This window comes from Helicoverpa zea, chromosome 22, assembly GCF_022581195.2.
Source record: "Helicoverpa zea isolate HzStark_Cry1AcR chromosome 22, ilHelZeax1.1, whole genome shotgun sequence".
NCBI classification, from domain to species: Eukaryota; Metazoa; Arthropoda; class Insecta; order Lepidoptera; family Noctuidae; genus Helicoverpa; species Helicoverpa zea.
Genome location: NC_061473.1, coordinates 4,207,245 through 4,227,401, shown reverse-complemented (window position 1 = coordinate 4,227,401; position 20,157 = coordinate 4,207,245). Strand labels below are relative to the sequence as shown.

General features: G+C 35.9%; 1 protein-coding gene across 4 annotated transcripts; it reads left to right on the top strand.

The window, feature by feature from the left end:
- The first annotated feature begins 202 nt into the window (after window positions 1-202).
- LOC124641530 (retinaldehyde-binding protein 1-like) lies at window positions 203-20,033 on the top strand. Of its 4 annotated transcripts, none has more exons than XM_047179627.1 (6): window positions 203-413; window positions 16,075-16,342; window positions 17,188-17,409; window positions 17,806-17,999; window positions 18,397-18,513; window positions 19,030-20,033. In XM_047179627.1, the coding sequence occupies exons 2-6, from the start codon at window positions 16,081-16,083 to the stop codon at window positions 19,270-19,272; spliced, it is 1,038 nt and encodes a 345-aa protein (XP_047035583.1). In that variant the 5' UTR covers window positions 203-413; window positions 16,075-16,080; the 3' UTR covers window positions 19,273-20,033. The 4 variants fall into 4 exon arrangements, with proteins under 4 accessions (XP_047035583.1, XP_047035581.1, XP_047035582.1 ...); XM_047179625.1 differs by lacking the exon at window positions 203-413 and adding an exon at window positions 10,863-11,008; XM_047179626.1 differs by lacking the exon at window positions 203-413 and adding an exon at window positions 10,995-11,012.
- The last annotated feature ends 124 nt before the right edge of the window (window positions 20,034-20,157 follow it).

Here is a 20,157-nt window from a genome sequence, read left to right as displayed (position 1 = left end):
ATCGATGAGAACCGGTCGCGACGCTCGACCAATCAGAGAAATCGCGCCATCTTTTTGAAAATAGGCCACTGATCCTAGATAGATTCCAAAAAGTTTTTAATGCATCAGCAGTTGCATATTTTTAGGAATTTTTATTATGATAGGTGTTGCGTTCATTTGGCGCAGCTGGATGTTTGGTCCGCACAAACACAGCGTACATTGTTGCTACCTATCTCAGTGTTGAAGCGACACTCGGTGCGGTGGGTACGGCCATCGCACGAATTTTAAATTTAGAATTTTATTTTTCAATATAAATACTTTTTTTGTGTTAACTTCAGTGATTAAATTACATAGATTTGTTAGTGTTAAATCCAGAGTGGGATATTAGAAAAGTTGCAGTTGGAATTTGCGTCGCTCTACAAACTTTCAGATAGGTAAGTAAGTCATTTTCTTCTTTGTCTTAAGATTTTCCAGGAGCAAGATATTTTTTTTATACTTACTACATACTTTTATATACTCTATCTTGTACAGTACAAGAGATCCGTAGACTGGAAGATGACCCCAACATGCTTAGTTAGGAAAAGGCTAGGCAGATGATGATGGCCGTGTTTCATTTTAATGGCTTAGATTTGGGTATCATTAAATCTAGGTATAGTTGTTTAGTTAATAACATGAAAAATATTTCCTTCAAGAAAATACGTAATATTTCCTCCGTCAAGGGTCCATTTCGATTGCTAATGTAACGTTTAAACAAAAACATGCCGTCGAGCTAATGTTAAAACATACTTACTGGTTGCTGTTTACCAAATATAATTTTTAACCGACTTTCCAAAAAGGAGGAGGTTTTTAATTCGTTGAAATTTTTTTAAAATCAAAATATCGTCAACAAAGCTCAAAAATTATGTAAATAAATAGTACCTAGGTACCTACTCGTGATTGCGATGATATTGAAGACAATAATGATACGTGTTGAAAAAAGATGTAGGTACCAGGCTCCATGCCTTCTGAAAATATTAGGTACCTTTACCTGATCCTAAAGGCTGTTGCGCCCATTTCCATCTAGGGCCCATTGTAAATCATAATATGGTTTCATGTCGTAACTGATTGCGCAGACCTTCGGAATAAAAGTAAGGCGACTTGTAAACTTGATGTAAAAGTGAACGATCAAGGTATTCAAGTTATCTCAAGTTAAGTTATTGAACACAAGCACAGAGCTGACCCTATAAAAGCTAGGGTTGGAACTTTTTGATTTTACTTCCTCTACCTACCATGATTGTTTTTAATTGGTGACCTTTTTAGGGTTCCGTATCCAAAGGGTAAACCTATTGTTTTCGCTCCTCTGTCCGTCCGTCCGTGCGTCCAGCTGTCCGTCCGTCCGTCTATCACCAGGCTGTATCTCATGAACCGTGATAGTTACCTATCTATTAGAGAGCTGAAATTTTCACAGATGATGTATTTTTGTTGCCGCTATGAGAACAAATAAACTCATAACTAGAATTAAATAAATATTTTGGGGGCTCCCATACAAGAAACGTGATGTTTTGTCCGTTTTATAAATAATGGTACGGGACCCTTCGTGCGCGAGTCCGACTCGCACTTGCCGTTTTTTTGGTAAAATGGTAGGTTCCCTTTAAATTTTATGACGATGGAAAGCTATCAAGGTAGTCCTGCGCATTGCACGCTACAGTGCCGGAATAATATGTAGCTCTGTGAGCTGCTTCACGTGCAGACCTTACTTCCTTAATCAAAAACTTCTTTTTTAACTTGTCTTTATTACTAGGTACCTACTTACTTTAATTGGTTGGAAAACGCATCTGATTGCATCCACCAATCATTCTTAAGTCGCCAAATACCTTAGTTATAACTTATACATCGGGAAATAAAAACCAGCAGCCAGGAAAGTATGAAACGTGACAAAAGACATAAAAGACTTTCGAACATCTCAATCTAGAACACGCTAAAAATATAATATATTTTCTCATAAACTATGCCTAAAACTTCTACAAAAATCTAAGCTAAGACCTAGATTTCAACAACAGCAAATTCAAAATGTGCGCCGAAGCATGTCTTCATCAAAAAAAGTGTTAAATAAAAATGACGTTTAACCGTTTCCGATATCTTATCTATCTACTCATTTGCTAACTAGAGATATAATTTTGACAATAGCCCGATACAATAAACGTGAAATTCTTATCTCTAGTTACCAAAACAACAGATAGATAGAGAATTGGAATGGCAGTAAGTATATCAGATGCAAACTCGGTCCAGATTCGTCTTATTGTTCAGAACTTGAGAGTGAAACCTCTTTCACTAGCTTACTTTCATTCGTGGGAGCAACTTAGATATCATTTTATTGTTTTTGGTTAACTGCGTTTGTAATTGTTGCCAGAGAAAAAAAAGATAAAGCTTCGTTCATGGTATCGTGGGGTGGCGGTCCTTATTATCGTCCGTCCTCTCGAATAAGTTTTTACGAAATTATTGTACCTAACTTTTTATAGAGGAATATAGCCTACTGCTATCACGCTGGCCAGACGGGTTGATAGAGGGTTTTTTTCCGAGTTTTCCTTCTCTCGCACTGGTGTTCGGTGCAATTTTCTCCATTAGTCGACTTCTACGACACCCACTGGAAGAAGGGGGTAGCGACATGTGTATTCTTAAGCCGTCGCTACACGGCTAGAAAATCCGAAAATCGATCTCAGTGGCGTGCACTTGGAGAGGCCTATGTCCAGCAGTGGACTGCGATAGGCTGATGATGATGATGAACTTTTTATATAGTTTTTATTTACAAAGAAAATATACCTAAACACATTTACTCGATTATAAAAAATATATACATTATATACTTATAAGAGGAATTTAGGTAAGTTATATAGCGGTATGAATTACTATCTGTTTTATATCTAAAACAATAACTGTTTACGACTTATAAATACTAGTGTATGAACAATACCAAGAAATAATGAAACTTTCATGAAAGAGGTAGTAAATAGTTATGAGTATTACCAATACTAACGTATTGATATATCTGCGTTTTTATTTATTTATTTAACCATTTATGTATACAGTAAACACATGAAAGAAGTAGAGGTAACAGTAGAGGTAAAATAGAACAAAGGTACTGCTCTTTTGCTTTTAAGTTTTTTTTTTCTGAACACTGCCTTTGTAAATATTCTGAAAAATGGTTCCATTGTGTCCAATACTCAATTCAATCTAATTTCGTGGTATTTCGAAATAAAGTAAAGAAGCTAATTAATAAGTACCGGCAATGACTAATCAGATTGAAAAACTACCTAAATAATTTAAAAGATTGCACAAAACAATACAAATCTAATTAACACCAATAAACCATTAAAATATAAATTAAACCAATTTGAACTATGTACCAATACAATTTGCCATTGGATGTTGCTTCATGTCGTTCGCATGCGCCTAAAGAGTAGAACTCAAGGTTCTGATGGAGACTCTTACTCAATGATTAGCGTAATACTGTTGATAGTTTGTGTCAATATGGCGTGGACGTACCATGACTTGAATATCTTGACACAAGGAGACTGAAGCGTTTTCTATTTGTTGTTTGTATTGTTTTCACTGGTTTCTCAAGCATCCTGGAAGAAATAGGTTTCTTCTTCATGTCGTCTAGCGTGACAGAGGAAACTAGCAGGACACCTAGCGACAATTAGCGTGGGTTTCTATACCCACGTTGTGTCCTGTAGCAGCATAGCAGAGTAGATGGTAGACTGGTGGTTTCCTTATGGTTCTATACCTAATTTCATCCAAACCGATTTGTTTGTACATATAACGGTAGTTTTGTTACCGACTTATTTAATAATACATATTATGTAAGGGTATTATTTTATAGTAATAAATTAAAAAAAAATAAGTAATAATACATTTGCATTTTCAAAGTGTTACCTAAACCTAAGTGACATTTCGGGCGTGGTGCATAAAAATCAAGTTTTATTGGAAATGTGAAGGACATTATAATAGAGTGCACTATAACACTTAAGTGTGTCCGTATGTCTGTGTGTTCGTTTGCATCATATCTCTTAACTCTTTTGTTCTACATGATTGGGAAACAGCGTTTTCATAAATCTATGTTTATCTACATAAGCTCTGTATCTAGGTTGGCATGTGGGTGAATGATTTATACTTAAACGTCAATCGGTAATTTAGTATTTCATTTAAATATAAAGCGTAATTAAGACTAAGAACTTAAGAACAAATTAAGCCCCAAGTGCTACTGGAATCGCATGGATGGTCGTTATACTTAAATTTATTACCAACTAGCTTTTGCCCGCGGCTTCGCTCCCGTCAACTGACTTCTACTTTACCCTATTTTTTTTTCATAAGTACCTTCTCCTGACAATAACAAACACAACAAAAAAGGAATTAGCCAAATTGGTCCAGGCATTCATTTTTATATTATAGATAAATAATTAAAACCAAAGGGCATGCATGATATTATACCAAACTTATTAAATAAAAAAAATATTTAATAAAATAGTTGTTTTAATTATTCATTTAAATTTTTGTAGTTTGGTGACTGTCAATTTTACAGTAGGGTAAAGTCGACTTATACCGTCCGTGTCAAATCTATTTCTGTTATACTTATGTAGTAAGTAAATGAATATTTAGAAAACTTTGATTGCTGTCGCATGTCCGAGTTTTACTTAAATAACATAAGCTTATCTAACATCTATTACAGCAATATCAAATTCATGCTACAATTTTCACCAGAACAAACAAAGCATTGCGTCAACACAACTTTTTTTAGAAAAAAATCTATAGAAAGTCCGCCATTAGCACTGGAGACTGCAGTTGTCGGGAAAAACGATAAAATCGACCTAAGTCGGTTAGTCGGTGAATATTTACGTAACCGCTTGCTCAGTAAGGGTGTTTCGCAAAACATTCGGTGTTCGCTACCTGTTAGCTTCCAGTACCTTCGATTATATTGCGTGACATAATAAAAGATAACTGAACAAACATGTAGTTAGTTAACTGGGAAAAGTGGTTACTGTTAATTTGTGCAGTTATAGTTCATCTAAACGGCTTGTTAGGCAGGTTAATAACATAATTTCGGAGATTTCTGTTCGGAGCTGCATGATAATAATGAAGATATTTAATGTTTGTGTCTAATGATTATTTTTTGTGAACTTGGTTGGTGTTTAGACCAATTTCTACTAAAATATTCAAACACCAGCCTAAGCAGCACAACAAAATTATAAAAACCAGTTCTCAAAACTGTATCACAGTCAATCTTTCTTGAATTTGTTTCATTTATCGTTCGTAGCGTTTTCTTCGTCTAATCAGTTTAAAGACGTCGATAAAAGGTACTTTATGGATGAAAGCCAGTATTTACCGTGTGAACTTCGATGTAGCAATATATTGCTTTAACCCAACACATTGGTATCTAGACAGCGGTGTAGACGCACTGATGTTAGATACTTGGCGTAAATTACTGACAAAGTTGAGGCTGTGCGGATAAATCCAAGAATTAACAGCCTTCCGGGGCTCCAAATGGAGATAACACGTGTTTCAAGAATAGACACTATTGTCTTAAAAGCTTCTCCGAAGTTTCACACAGTCAGGCGTTGATAAATTTATTCTTCTACGCTTTAATTTGCTTTGAGAATGCAATGTCAATCAACATGCTTCACACAATTGTTTCAATTCAACAAAACAAGATTCAGCCATTACTTTTTAAAATACTTAACTTTAGCTTAACCTTAACAACGAACAAAGATGTTTAACCCAGTTTCTCACGCTCTGTGCCAAAATTTGAGGTATCATTGTTTTGTGGTATATTGCTCTACATTAATTTTTTTCGTTGCTATCTGCTAGCGGATACCAGCTTCGTCTGACGTCCTCCATGCTCATACGTGTGCAGTTCGGTTAAAATGTCTGACTGAGTCACTTGTCCCCATTCTGCTCTACTGGCCAAGACTTTCACTGCGTGCTTGTATAAGATGTTGCTTTAAGACGAATCTCTTATTGAGTTTTTATTGATTATTGTTGCTAAAGTAAGTTGTGGTATCTTTAAACGACTCGTGGTTTACTTATAATAAGACAAGTATGAGGCTTTTTAAGTACGTGGTCAACATTTGAGATCGCCTTTAAAAAAAGTGTAGGGTTTTTTGTAAAAATTTTTAATAGACCACAGTATGTGTAATCGAATATGAAAATTGATTGTGTTTTTTTTTCAAAAGCCTATAAACAGCCTTCAAATGCAGGAATATGTGTGTGTATAGTATGCGCTTTGTATTGAACCTTTTGAGGTGCAGCAATACATAATGAGTTCTATGCAGTCTAAATAAGCGTTCACAATAAGTCAAGAACACGGTGCATTATATAGCTGTTGTCCTATTAATGATAGAACCTGATAGTGCAGCGCCATTATTACCGGGCAGAGTTCCAATTCCTAGCGATGAACCCGGAATCTGTAGTAATTTACTAATTAAACTCAAACTATGCTAACACTATTTAACATAAGTTGCACTTGTGTAAAGTAAATGGTTCTAGGCTTTCCGAGGATTTTTGGTAGCTTAAAATTAGCGTTCAATTTGACATTTGGCAAAACATACATAAGTAGTAGACCCCATCATCTAGATGGGGTCTACTACTACTTATGTATGGAATGACATGCGAAGGATGTCTAATGATGAGGTCTACAATTACAAGCATACCTTTAGTTACAATTCCTATGTCAAATTCAGGCAGTCAAAACAATAATCACAAACCTTCAATCTATCGGTGTCTCCTCAAAGTCAATGCCAGCAGGAACTGATCCCAAAATAATAACAGACGCAAACAAATCATGTTTACGACAGTTTTCCTATCAGAACTGTTAACTACACATTGTTTTTATATAATTGGTTCCCTATATGGTACATAATAGGCTAACTACGGTGTGACAAAAGGGCGGACGTGTGAGTAAATGGATGAGTTCAATATGTTTTCGATTAACATGTGAATCACGTAGGCTAAAAAATGTTAGATCTATTTGACAGTGAGACCGCGTTGTACGTGAACGATTGGATGTAAGTTTTTTTTCGGTGATAGGCAAATGTTAATGGAATTCTTTGTAGTGGTAATACATTGTGGCCATGGAAAATTAAAGGAATTGTTCTCCATTGAAAAATGTTTAATAATACTTTCGTAATAGGAAAATAATAATGAAAGTTATCCTATCTACAATCCACTTACCTATATGGTGTCTTTATAAGGTATGAAAACTGCATCAATTTCATACTTGAAGCGCTCGTTTCTTCAAAAACTCCATAAACTTTTTATAAGCACATACAATCAACTTGGCCGTGCAAAAACCTCCATATTGGTAACGCGTACATCTGCCGTAAGGGTTTCCATACGGGTGATAATGCTAAGGAACCCAAAACAGGTATAATGTCCCACGGGACGTCGCGATTCGGCACTAACGGGACCCAAGTGCATCGACCGCGAGCTCCACTTTCCAAACATAGGTTACTTTTTTCACGAACAATTTTGTAACTTTTTTCTTTCGCGTTATTGATGGTGAGGAAATGTCATAAATAAACGGTATGGTAAGTTTCCATGCATATTCAAAGATGCGTCAGTAATGAGCCATGCGTTGTAGTGAACAAATGATAATCAAATCGTAATTGGTGGACGGTAATTGGTGTCTTAGCCTTAAAAGTTGGGGTATTTTACTATCAAACATCATTTGGCTTTTGAGTTTGAATCACGCAGTTTATTCCATGATGCAGATTAATATCTTATCAGGAAAAACAATAACATTAAATTAAACCATAACAACGCATTTTAAGAAGTTAAAAATTGTTAAGTTTATAAAATTGAGTTCATCGATTATAATCAGAATTTTAAAACAACTTAAAAACCGTTGTATGGAGTAATTGATAGGTGTTGCAGTAGGCTTAATGGAATAATTATGCAAAGTGCGATCATAATTTATTTTTTGTTTTTAAATTCTTATAGTTATTAGGTACTTTCTACTTAAACACAATGTGCATGTAAATCCCTGTTGTTAAGAACACTTAAGTTAAATTAAAAAAAAATAGTAAATGGGGACAAACTCAAAGTACTTTATTATACTGAAGGTCCTTTTTGACGACCATGAGTAATTTTTCGATATATTTATATTTAAATCTTATAATAGTCGTTGTCATAGATTGCTGATAACATACGATATTCCAACTTGAAAGACGCTGTTTACCTATTAATTGCTTATTTATTTTCATATTTATGACGGAGTTCGTTATGAGAAAATGGGAAGAAAATGCATATAGAACAAATAATTTGTACACTTTATTAGTTTCATAGGCTTTATATCTTTTTCTAAAAACATGTCAACATTATAATATGGTGTTCCAAACATGAGCTACAGTAAATTGAAAAAAAAAATGAAACTTTTCAAGGTGCAAGGTAAAAGTTTGCCCAGATCGGTACATACTCATGCCTAATACACCAAACTGTTCTAAAAATACCCGTAATTCTCCGCGTGAGAAGTAGATAACTCTACTTTTATAGCTGACGGCTGGTCTGATGTTTCTGTGTATGTACATTATAACAGTGGGCGAATGTTACAAAAACCATACCCCACTGGAAAGCAAATGTTTACATCATACTGTTATGTACGCTTTATGTAATATTATTAGCTAGATTTAATGTTGTGCATTAACCCATTTTTATTATTAAACTTTTACTATTCTATTTATTATTTGCTAGCGTGTCTGCAATGTGGCTAAAGAAGACGGATCACAATCCATACAAAATTGCCCCACGTCCTATAATAATGAGACGTATCTCAAAAAAAAGATAAAAATGTTTAAAAAAATATGGCATACTCTTCAATTCATTTTTTTTACACCTTCATACGAAAAAAATGCTCTAAAAATTGCTCAGGCGCTGTTAGGAAAACATCGTTCATGGGACTATTTATGGACTATTTTATTAAATTATTTTTTTGTTTGATAGGGTATACCTCACAGGTGGTCCCATAATCATCAGGTCGGGATCTGATGATGGAAACCCTGAGAAATCCAGGGCAACTTTTGAAAGTTGTAGGCATGCGCAGGATAAAAACTTGACTATAAGGTGTATGTCTTATAACAATATGCAACAGTGAAGGTTTGGAGCTGACCCGACGATGGAGACCAGAGAAGGTCGAGGGAAATCGACAGCAAAATATTTAAACTACCTCAGAAGTCGGTGTCTAATGGATGTACCTAAGTTTATTTCCCCAACGACTTCTAGGCCGATGCTCCTAAGACTAGATTTTTTTGCTTTTCAGTGTTTTTGGAAGTTTTTTTATCGTAAAAAGTTTTTTTTTATTATTTTTGGCTTTTCAGTGACAAGCACAGTTGTCACTATCCGCATAAGTGGAAAGTTCTTATCAATACGAATAATATAAGCCCAAACACGAGGCAGTTCACATATTCAGTTGTCCAGTTCCCTCGCCCTTCTCTGGTCTCCATCATCAAGTCAGCTTCAAACCTTCACTGTTGCATATTGTTATAAGACGTACACCTTATAGTCAAGTTTTTATCCTGCGCATGCCTACAACTTTCAAAAGTTGCCCTGGATTTCTCAGGGTTTCCATCATCAGATCCTGACCTGATGATTATGGGACCATCTGTGAGGTATACCCTATCAAAACAAAAAATAATTTAATAAAATAGTCCATAAATAGTCCCATGAACGATGTTTTCATAACAGCGCCTGAACAATTTTTAAAGCATTTTTTTCGTATGAAGGTGTAAAAAAATGAATTGGAGAGTATGCCATATTTTTTTAAACATTTTTATCTTTTTTTTGAGATACGTCACATTGTTATAGGACGTGGGGCAATTTTGATCCGTCTTCTTTGGCTATGCATTTTTATTGATAGACTTTAATTTATTTAATTTACGATGGTTAAATAAAATCTTCAAGACTTATCTTTAGAAATCTGTCTTATCTCTAAATACTGACATTTTTATTGATGGCCAATGGATTAGAATCAATCCCTATTTATATTGCTACCCTGATAGTGATCATAGATATTGTCAGCAGTGTAGTTAGAAATAGAGTGAGGGAATAGATTGAGCTGAGTTGCTCATGTCATCTGCAAGTTCTTCAACAGACATATAACTGGGTTCACAAATCTGGGCCTGCTATTGGCCCTGCCATGCCAATATTATTTGGGACCTGAAAACTTGGAAAACTCTGGTTGGAAAAAACATCGGAGGCAAAATGTCGCGCAGTTGTTCTCCAACGAGATGGGCCGATCAAGTAAAAGATTCATTTCGCCCTCCAAGTTCTACAACCCCGAAATAAACAGGTGAAGGAAGGAGGAAGATCATACGCTTCAGGTGCAAACCCTAATGTTGAGCTCGATACTTAGATGCAATCTAAGAGCAACTTGAAAATAAGTAAAACTCCAAAATAGTGATTAATGATCATTAAACCACTAAATAGTGTTCCAATTAGATAGTCTGAAGGTGGTTTTAATAAGACAATTTTTAACCACCATGTTTACCATAATCCCAGGGCAATACCCTGCATATAAAAATACCATTTCAAGACTCAAGTTCACCGACAACATAAACGTCCGTTTTTCTTGAAACAACAGTTTAGTTCGACAATTGAATGTAAAAATTCGTACATGTCAGCCAGCCTTTTGGGCACGATCCCCGCTGACAGCGATGCGGATGAATTTTTTGATACATTGTTTAGTCATTTTTCCTGTTTTTGTTAATATGTGTATTTAATAAATTGAATAGGTATGTATAAATAGGAATTAATTTGATTCTTGAAATAAATTAACAGGTGTTTGACGAGAACTGAGGTTTACGTTGTGAGTGCAGTTGGGCTTTAAGGTAGTTTGTTCCGTGAATCACGGAGGGCTGGCCGTATGTCGCAATATTTCGGGAGCTAACGGTGAGGCCCGGGTGCATCGACCGAGCGCCAGTGCGACTTGGCCTACGTTTATCGTGTGACGTGCCGACAACAGTGAAACCCTCGGGTTTATTGAAAATGTGACGTTGGACTCATGGTTGGTGCGTTTGCCTATTCGTTGTTCTGTGTACGGTGGAGTCTAATTGTGTTTTGGCGCGCTTTCTTTGCAGTTGTTGCACCTAATTAGTATTTTTTATTGTGAGATCTAGACTTAAATTACTAATTATGATGAAAGGAGATAAAAATCTTTAATGAGAATATGAAAAAGTGCGAAGCTTTAAGAATTCTTTTGTGTAGCCAGACAATTTAATTAGGATATTTTATATGCAGAAAGCAACATGTTCATGAGTGATTATGTGTGGTGGTGGAACAGCTACCGTACCAGTAAATCTTCACAAATGCCGCGTTGTTATTGTTTTGTTTTTAATACTTGCTGCATAACGTTTCTTTTAGTAATGCCACTTACGTCGCCGAAGCGTGCGTTCCAACATTGAGATTCAACTGTGATAATTTCGTATGTCTACAAGATTTTGGGATAAGATCCAAAAAAAGGGATTTTAATTAAAATGAAATAAAATAATTATGTTCAAACATGCATGGAATGCCAATCATGATCTTCACAATAATAAATAATTCATGTTGCGTTGACCTAAATATCGAGCTAACATGCAAAATAATTAAAAAACTATGTAATGATCGCGTTCAATGCGTACTTAAACGTGAAAATAATTAGTAATTATACGTACTGGTATAATTGCTGTTTAATTACCTCCAAAGAATGTTGTTTGATGTTTACTTATTATTTAATACCTTTGCTGATGTAATGTTTACTAACGATATCTGCTTTACACGTACATAATAATTTGAGCGAGTATTACAAATAAGTTGGTACCTACCTGCTGTAAAATTTGCATAATTACATAATCCATGTCGTACAGTATTCACAAAATTAAAATAATTGATCATTATAATATATATTAATGTTTTAGCAACGAAAAAGTACCAACATATATACCTAGTATCTTGATTTGTACCTCCCAATCTTGGTAAATAAATAAAAAAATTGGATTATAATCTGAAAGGAAAGTAAATAAACAAGAGACACTGATTTAAAATTTTAAATGTAGGTAGGTGCATTTAAAATATAAAATAAAATACAATAAGCTTTAAACAAACGGCAGGAAACCCTTATCCTGTGATCACGGCTAAGTACATTGCCATGTCTTTTATAAGTCTACTTCGGACACTATAAAACGAGAACAAAAGAAAATAAACCCTAAAGAAAATAACTTACGGTCTAAAACAGCTTATAGGAACTAAAACAATGACGTTAGACATGAGTAGGTACGCGATACGTTTGTCGACTCCAAATGGGTTTATTGATAATAACGATACAACAGTCAGTGGCATATCAAACAGTGCTTTGTATCTCGATAAATACAAGAAATTGTACTCTAACGTACAGGACGACAACTGCGGCTTTCACCCTACTTTCCATATTTGAAATTTGACAAATGGCAGGCAGTGTTACAAATAGGAAAAATATTTCGCGCCTTTTTATCTATGGAGTGATTTTAAAAAAAGGATGGTTATAATAACAAAAAAGATTCTTTATTTATAAATGATGAAACTAAACGGCTGTCTTAACAGTTTACGCTGGTTGTTCTTAAGAAATCGGCAGTATTGCAACAATGCCGGTGTGACATCGCATAATGTTAAATTAAGCAACTGCAGCTTGTACGACTGATCCTTTTTAAGTCCATTACTGTGTAAAACTGGTCGTGAAGATAATTTTGAAGTACTAGTGGAGCAATGAACGTCACTCTCAAGTAGGCTACAAATTGTCGGTCCAAATGTAGGGGCAATCGCGTTTAAATCTACCGTATTTTCGAAATTTGGTCCAAGATGCCACGAAGGACACGATTAGCTATCAGTAACGTGCACTTTTATACATCAAAGGGGGTACATCTCAGAAAAGGGCAGATATTATTAGTATGAAGTATTTTTTATTATGTTGTTACTAGTCAGTCAATACTCTAAGCCCTAAGCATACTCAATAGGTACTTCTGAATATTCACTTCTCGTAAACTAGTAACTCGCTGTCACTTACGGCCGTTTAAAGAGTCACTTTAACTAGGGCAATGTAGTTGCTGCTGTGGGGTCGACAGTTCAATCCAGTAGTTGACCTTGTGAGTCTGCTAAGGACTTTTTATCTAGGTTCCTATTAACGACCTTGAGTAATTTGAATATTACATCGTACCTACGTTATTTAGACCCAAGTTCACAGACAACATAAATATCTGTTCTCTTAAAAACAACTGTTTTCTAAGAATTTTTACGTTCAATTTTTAAAGTAATAGAAAAATATACATTTATGTTGTAGATTTATCTACTTTCTTTAGAAGTATGATATAAAAACCGATGTCTTTTCGCAATGACTTCTCAATTTTTCTTTTTTTTCTGTTCTTTTCGCAACATCATCAACCATAAAATTGCGAAAGTAGCTTTGTCCTTAACTGTAACAAAAATGGCAGTGAAAAAATTGCCTAAAAGTCGTCTTTAGCCACAAGATGGCGTCCTCATTCTATCATAAACAGTAATAATATCAAGTCATAATAATCTAAAGGGGAAAGTGGCGAGTGAAAGTTTACTTTTAGCGAACCAGTCTGAAGGTCACGATGACGTACGAATAGAAATTAGAATACTTACTTACTTAGATATTTTTAGCACATCGCTTTTTTACGTAATTTGGTTATAGGCTGTTTTTGGTAATAAAAAAAATTGGAGTCTTATTATATTTACTAGCTTCCGCCTCCGTTCACCCGCGTCCGAGATAACTGCTTCCCGTAGCCGGATAGTGACAAAAATCTGTGTCCTTCTCTTGAGCTGAGGCTACCTCATCTCTAATTTTCAGCTGAAACGGTTCAGCCATTCACGCGGCAAGGCCAGACCTAGGGATATAGGGTTTCATTTTTATATATTTTTATACTTACTTAGATTCTACATACAATTTTAAAGAAAAGCTTCAAACTTTCACCTCTCAAGAACCGCCAAATATTATAACTAAGTATCTCTGGGAACATATCATCGAAACCACCAGTTAGTGGTATTTTCCAAAAGGTATAAATCCTTTTTTGGGCACACCTTCATTTTGCTCTACATGGAACCCACGTTACAATGTAACATCGCTTCGTCATCTACTCTACTGCATTTGTAATGCAGCTCACGTAGAGTTCTCTTTACACTCTGAACAAATTGTATTCTTTCCGAACAGGCTTGTAGAATTATTAAATTCGTTGTATTGAAGTCAAGTGCACGACTAATTTGTAGTTACGTAATGAACAAAAGCCAGTTTTAAAACTAAGTCAATGTTTGTCTATGGCACGTTGTGTTCGGGTTTCGCGCGTTTTTGTTTGGCTTTTCCGATAAAAGCTAACATGGGCTTTAAACGTCTTGATCTTTTACTGAGAGGTAGGTAAATGCTTGTACTGTACGGAGTATTTTCGATTTCCGCTTTCACGATTGACGTACTAAATTATAAACAAAGAACTATAATAATTTACAAAAATCGTGGAGCCTTAAAAGGAGAGGAGAAAAATGTTGAATCTCAGCCTGATCTCAGATTTTTTTCAATAAATAAAATAAAAAATAAAATTAAATAAAATTAAAAACACATAGTTCAACATGTACAAAAACAATGCGCAAAGACTGTCAATACTTAATGAAACAAGAGCAAAATAAATATAACTCATAGTCACAAAGACTCACTAATGTATCTACAACTGTACATAGGATTTCCTAGGAAGGAAATATCAAGCCTGACGCATACACATGTATATTTTTCTCGAAGTTTATTTCCCGCACCTGTCGCGTGACTGTCTGGAGCTGGCTTAATGTTTTGTCTCCATTGTAGTTGAGACAATAGCTTCCTTCTGATTCTTTTCGTTTTCGTAGTACATTACATACCTACTTATGTAAACCAAGTGTACACCCTAAATCTAGCTATTTCATAGGATATGAGGTCATGATCGTCATTTATTCCTATTTTTTTAATCGTTCGTGTTTTCTTTCCAAGGAATTGAGGACTTTAATATGCTAGCCCTTACCTATATTCCTCAGTGTAGAATCCAATAGCTTTGGTTGTTCTTTGAAGGGTAAAGAATTAGATAATAAGTTATTATACACATGTATATGTAGATATTAATACTCTTCTTTTAATAAGTTATTACAGGTATTATTAGACTGCTTCTGGGTGCGTCCACATCTGGCGAATGCGCCGCGAATGCGCAGCACGCGAGCCGATCGCGAGCTGTCCGCGAGCTGCGCGCGTGCAGTCACTGCAATAGTTCGGTGCGCCTCTTTAGCGCAACTCACGCAAGGCTCGTATAGAGCGCGCGAGCGGCGCGCGAGCGGCGCGCGATCTGCGCGCAATCAGTTCTCGCCCTTACAGTTCCGTATATTGGCTCAGTACTATCGAAGATGGCAGACGTCGCGCGCCGCCTGCGCGCCGCTCGCGTGCGGCGCTTAGGTCGCGCGCGAGCTGCGCGCGGGCGGCGCAGAAGCGGCGCACGAACAAAAATGCACGCGCGCAGCTCGCGAACAGCTCGCGATCGGCTCGCGTGCTGCGCATTCGCGGCGCATTCGCCAGATGTGGACGCACCCTTAGAGCTAATTAAAACCTACTTACACGCAGTACCCATTTAGCAAATCTTTATATTTGCGTGTTTGCACACATCGCGGTATATTGTGAAACTTCGAAGGTTGCTCTATGTTTATTTTAAATAAATTATTAAGTACCTTGTTAGGGATTTCTTCGATATGTTAGATTTTAACTTAAGTCTATATGAATATGAAAATTAAGTGGTTCTATCGTCCATATCCTGTGTAAATGTTAGCTTTACCGTAGTTGTAGTATGGTATACCTAGGTACGTATTGCGTAAAGGGCCTCACCCATATATCTCATCACCTACTTGACATATTTCCTACTAAGATAATGTAACGCAAAGTATTGAGACTGGTCTATCAAAAATTCCCAAAAAATGTCTTCCTAGTCGACCCCAATATAGTTAAGGAAAGAATAAACAGAGTGTTTTTCGTCCTTCTGTCCCGATTATATTGCTTAATTTTCCTCACCAATTTATAAAATCTTTTCCTTGATCCAGATCAAGATGGCGACTTCAGTCCTCCAACCCGAAGACTGCCGAAGGGAGCACGAGCCCAAGCCGGACATCATCGAAGCGCCGAGGCTAACCGATGATGACCGAATGCATATCCTCGAAGCTAAAGAGCGGGAAACTGGTGAACTGCCTCCGGAATTGAGAGAAAAGGCCAGAACTGAATTGAGAGAGGAACCAGCGCTTAGGGAACAGGCTTTAGCACAAATGAGACATTTTATTGAGAAGCATCCTGCGATTAAGAAATGTAGAACTGGTAAGACAGTATCCTCGTAACTAAGGCTTATTTAACTAAAGTAACTTATTATTAAAGGACTTACGTTATGTTTGAATAGCGTCATCAAAGCAGATGACTTCTTAAAACAATTTTAGCAGTGAATTCATGCCAAGAAAATATGATAAAGTCGTAAAATATTCCACAGTTTAAAGGGCTCTTTTATGTGGGTATTGAAGTCACAATGTACCTAACCGACATCTTTAAAAATATGGTACCGATACAAATAAAACTTTATTTTATCCCTTTCGATGTCAAGCCAGTTGCCATCCAAGGTTTTTGACCTCCATTTCTCCAGGTAAAAGAAGTTTTATAGCCAGGGTTTAAGGTAAATTGTAATAAAAAACTGATACAGAACAGCACACTTGCGATTCACATCACGTGGTGTATGTAAATTGTGTATCCGTTACTTCATCGCGAAGCCCTTTGGGTTGATCTCTCGAATACAAAATGTCTAAAGGACCTATTATGTTCTAGGACGTGGGTCTGGAATTACCAGATGGCCCCAATTATGTCCTACATACCAATAACTTTTACCTTTGAATCCGCCTTGAATCCGCCGTTTTCGAAAAGACACAAAGAGAAGGGTCTTGTATGTCAAAGTAAACACGTCTAAGTGTTCCATTGAGAATATTTAATAATTATAATATATCTGCTGTTAATTGATTTATCGACATACTTCGAGTTATTCCTGTAGATCTTCGGGAATGTCCTGGATTAGATCAATCAGAACCGCAATCCTTAATTATGACTAATAGGCAATTATTGGATTGCAAATATAAGTAATAAGTACCGATTTCCCATTAACCTGAGGTATTTCTTCACAGACTCACCATTCCTTCTCCGCTTCCTCCGGACCAAGAAGTACTCGATCCCTCAAGCATGTTCCATGTTGGAGCGCTACCTGACCATCCGGCAGATGTACCCGCAGTGGTTCCAGAAGCTGGACCCATTGGACCCCAAGATCGCGGCGGTCATTGACGCGGGGTATCTGGTGCCTTTGCCTAAGAGGGATGCTGAAGGACGACGGGTGGTGCTGTCTTGTATGGGTAAGTTTCAGAAGTGGTTTTAGGGGTTTTTTAACTTTTTCTCGGGATTTCCCGTGTTTTCGGGAGCTAAAGCAAAGATGAAGTTTAACAGCCTTAAACTAAATATCTAAGATGTATCTCAAAACCTCAATTCTTTCGAAATTGTGGACCTTTCCAACTTTATATACATATTCATATTTATTTGCATACCATAATGTTATAGATGTTACAAGGGGCTTAAAGCTAGCTTTACAAAGTGTTCTTCTACAAAAATAGAAATGGACCCTTACCACCTTGAATTTTTTATTTTATGTAGATACCTAAAGACCGCGACCTAAAGACTCTTTTTCTTTTTCTAAATCACCTTTACCACTTCGGTTGTTGGCCACGTGTCATTATCAAACTTTATTCCTACAGGTCGTTTTGACCCCCACCAGTTCGACAATTGCGTGATGGCGCGCGTGCACTCCATGATAGTGGAACTGCTGTTGGATGAGCCTCGTTCACAACTGCTGGGCTACACACATGTGAATGACGAGGCTGGTATGCAGATGCCTCATGTATCTCTGTGGTCTCTGACAGATGTGCGGATCATGCTTAATTGTATACAGGTGAGGAATAACAATAATTTAATTTATGTTTCTGAGATATGCTGCCCATGCATGAAGGTTCTCGTGGAGTACAGGGGGTACAGTGGAACTCCAGCCAGTTTGTCGTCTTAGATTTGATGATTGAAAGAAAACGCTTTCTAAGTTCAAAGACTAAAAAGATGATAGGTACCTCAACAGGTTTCATATTTTCAAATTGCTTTGACGACGTTTTCTTTGGTGAAATTATGTGCGTAAACAAAATTCCATCATATAGGACTGATGGAATTCGTAAAAACGTCGTATACGTGGCAGAATGTGAAAAAATGAAAATGTAAATAGCATCGTTTATGTAGTTTCGTATAGAATTTTTATTTAAGTGATATTTAATTATTCTTAACCTATTCGTTTTATTTTTCAGAACTCCACCCCGATGCGGCACAAGCGCACCCACTTCGTGAACATTCCAACCTACGGCATCAAGTTCTTTGAGTTCGCAGTCTCTCTGCTCAGTGATAAGCTGAAGGATCGTGTGATGGTAAAACATTAATCTTTAACCTTTATTAATAAAACCTATTTGATAAATTACCTCTTTTGCGTGTAAAAAGGCCCGTTAACTAAAAGCAAGGGAATTTTTAAACTATAGTGCACTTTTTGAACGCTGGTACGGTTACAAAGAAAAGTAAAAATGTAAGTCGTCTAGACAATTGAACTTTAATTTTTTCGCAGACAGAAATGAATTATTAAAAATGTATGCATTAATTTAAATATTTAAGTAATAATTCTATTTCTATGATTAATTATACCTTAAAATAAGTATATATTTTCAAATTGATGTCTAAAAGTTAAATTATTTATAATGAAATGCAAATGCGTTTACAAAATTCACGCAAGCTCATGGACCTTCTTCGTTTAATTTATCAAAACATGTTGGAGAAAAAACCATACATAATGTTACATTTCAAAATTTTCAAATTGCCCTTTCAACTGTTACCTGAATACATTACAATCCCCAATGTTGGGTTTTATCTAATTCTTTCAATACTATTCACAGTTCCACCGGACCAGCGAGGATTTGATGAAGCACGTGGACCCAGCAATTCTGCCCAAAGAGTACGGAGGCACCGTCCCTCTCAGAGACATGATTGAAGAATTAAAACGCAACCTTTTGAAACGGAGGGATGACTTGCTCTCTCTAGATGACATGTGTGTTGACTTACACGCCTTGGAGAAAAACGACTTAACTCAAGATATACACTCGACAGCTGGCTCCTTCAGAAAACTTGAATTAGATTAAGAACTAATATTATAGTTTGCTCTAAAATGCAGCCTTAACGAAATGTCTTTAAAGTAAATATTTTTTGAACGAAACTTTTACAACCCTTTCGAAGTTTGCTGGGCAATTGTTGGTATAATTATTAGCTTAGATTTTAGTATGATTATAAATTAACTTTTACGTTTCCAAACCTTGCTTTGCTTTCACAATATTTTAATTAGGGTTTACATTTAATTTCACTAGCTAATTAATCATTTTGTGATGGCTATTGTTAATTAAACAATATCAAATGTAAGTACTCAGTAATATAACTGTATGCAAATAGATCTCATTCACTGTTATTAGGTAAGCATTTTTGAAAAATGGGTATGAACTACATTAAAATGCTTTTGAAGTTATATAATCTTGCTGAAACAACATTAATGTTAATTCTATAAGCCTACATTTATTCGTTTATTTTAGTAACTATTATAGAGAGCTTGTGGCAGCCGTCGGTGGTGTCACGTTACCATTCTTAACGGAAGGTTCTGAAAAATATTGTCATTACCATCTGTTGCGATGTGTGTTTATCAATTAGATTTCTCGTATATTTAAGATAACTGCCAACATGACAAACTGACTGCTGCATTAAATTGATCACTTTTTGTAATGAAAAAGGGCTTTTGTAACAGCGCTTCTTAGTAACGATTTTTGTATTAATTCATCATTGGTTTATAAGTCATTCGAAAAATGGGTAGAGTACCTATGTTGTAAGCTGTAAAAAATAAATAAAGTATGTTGAATTCCTGTCTATTTATTTCCCTGCTAAATATTCAATGAACAAAATAAATCATAATGATGAGGTGTACCTTATTCACGAAATTGGTTGACAGATCATATAAAAATCAATCAGAATCCTTCACTGTA

Bases quoted from the DNA above. Each gene is read 5' to 3' on its own strand.
- LOC124641530 (XM_047179625.1), top strand. The intron at 16,343-17,187 runs GTAAGACAGTAT...ATTTCTTCACAG, and splicing joins GATTAAGAAATGTAGAACTG to ACTCACCATTCCTTCTCCGC. The intron at 18,514-19,029 runs GTAAAACATTAA...TACTATTCACAG, and splicing joins AGCTGAAGGATCGTGTGATG to TTCCACCGGACCAGCGAGGA.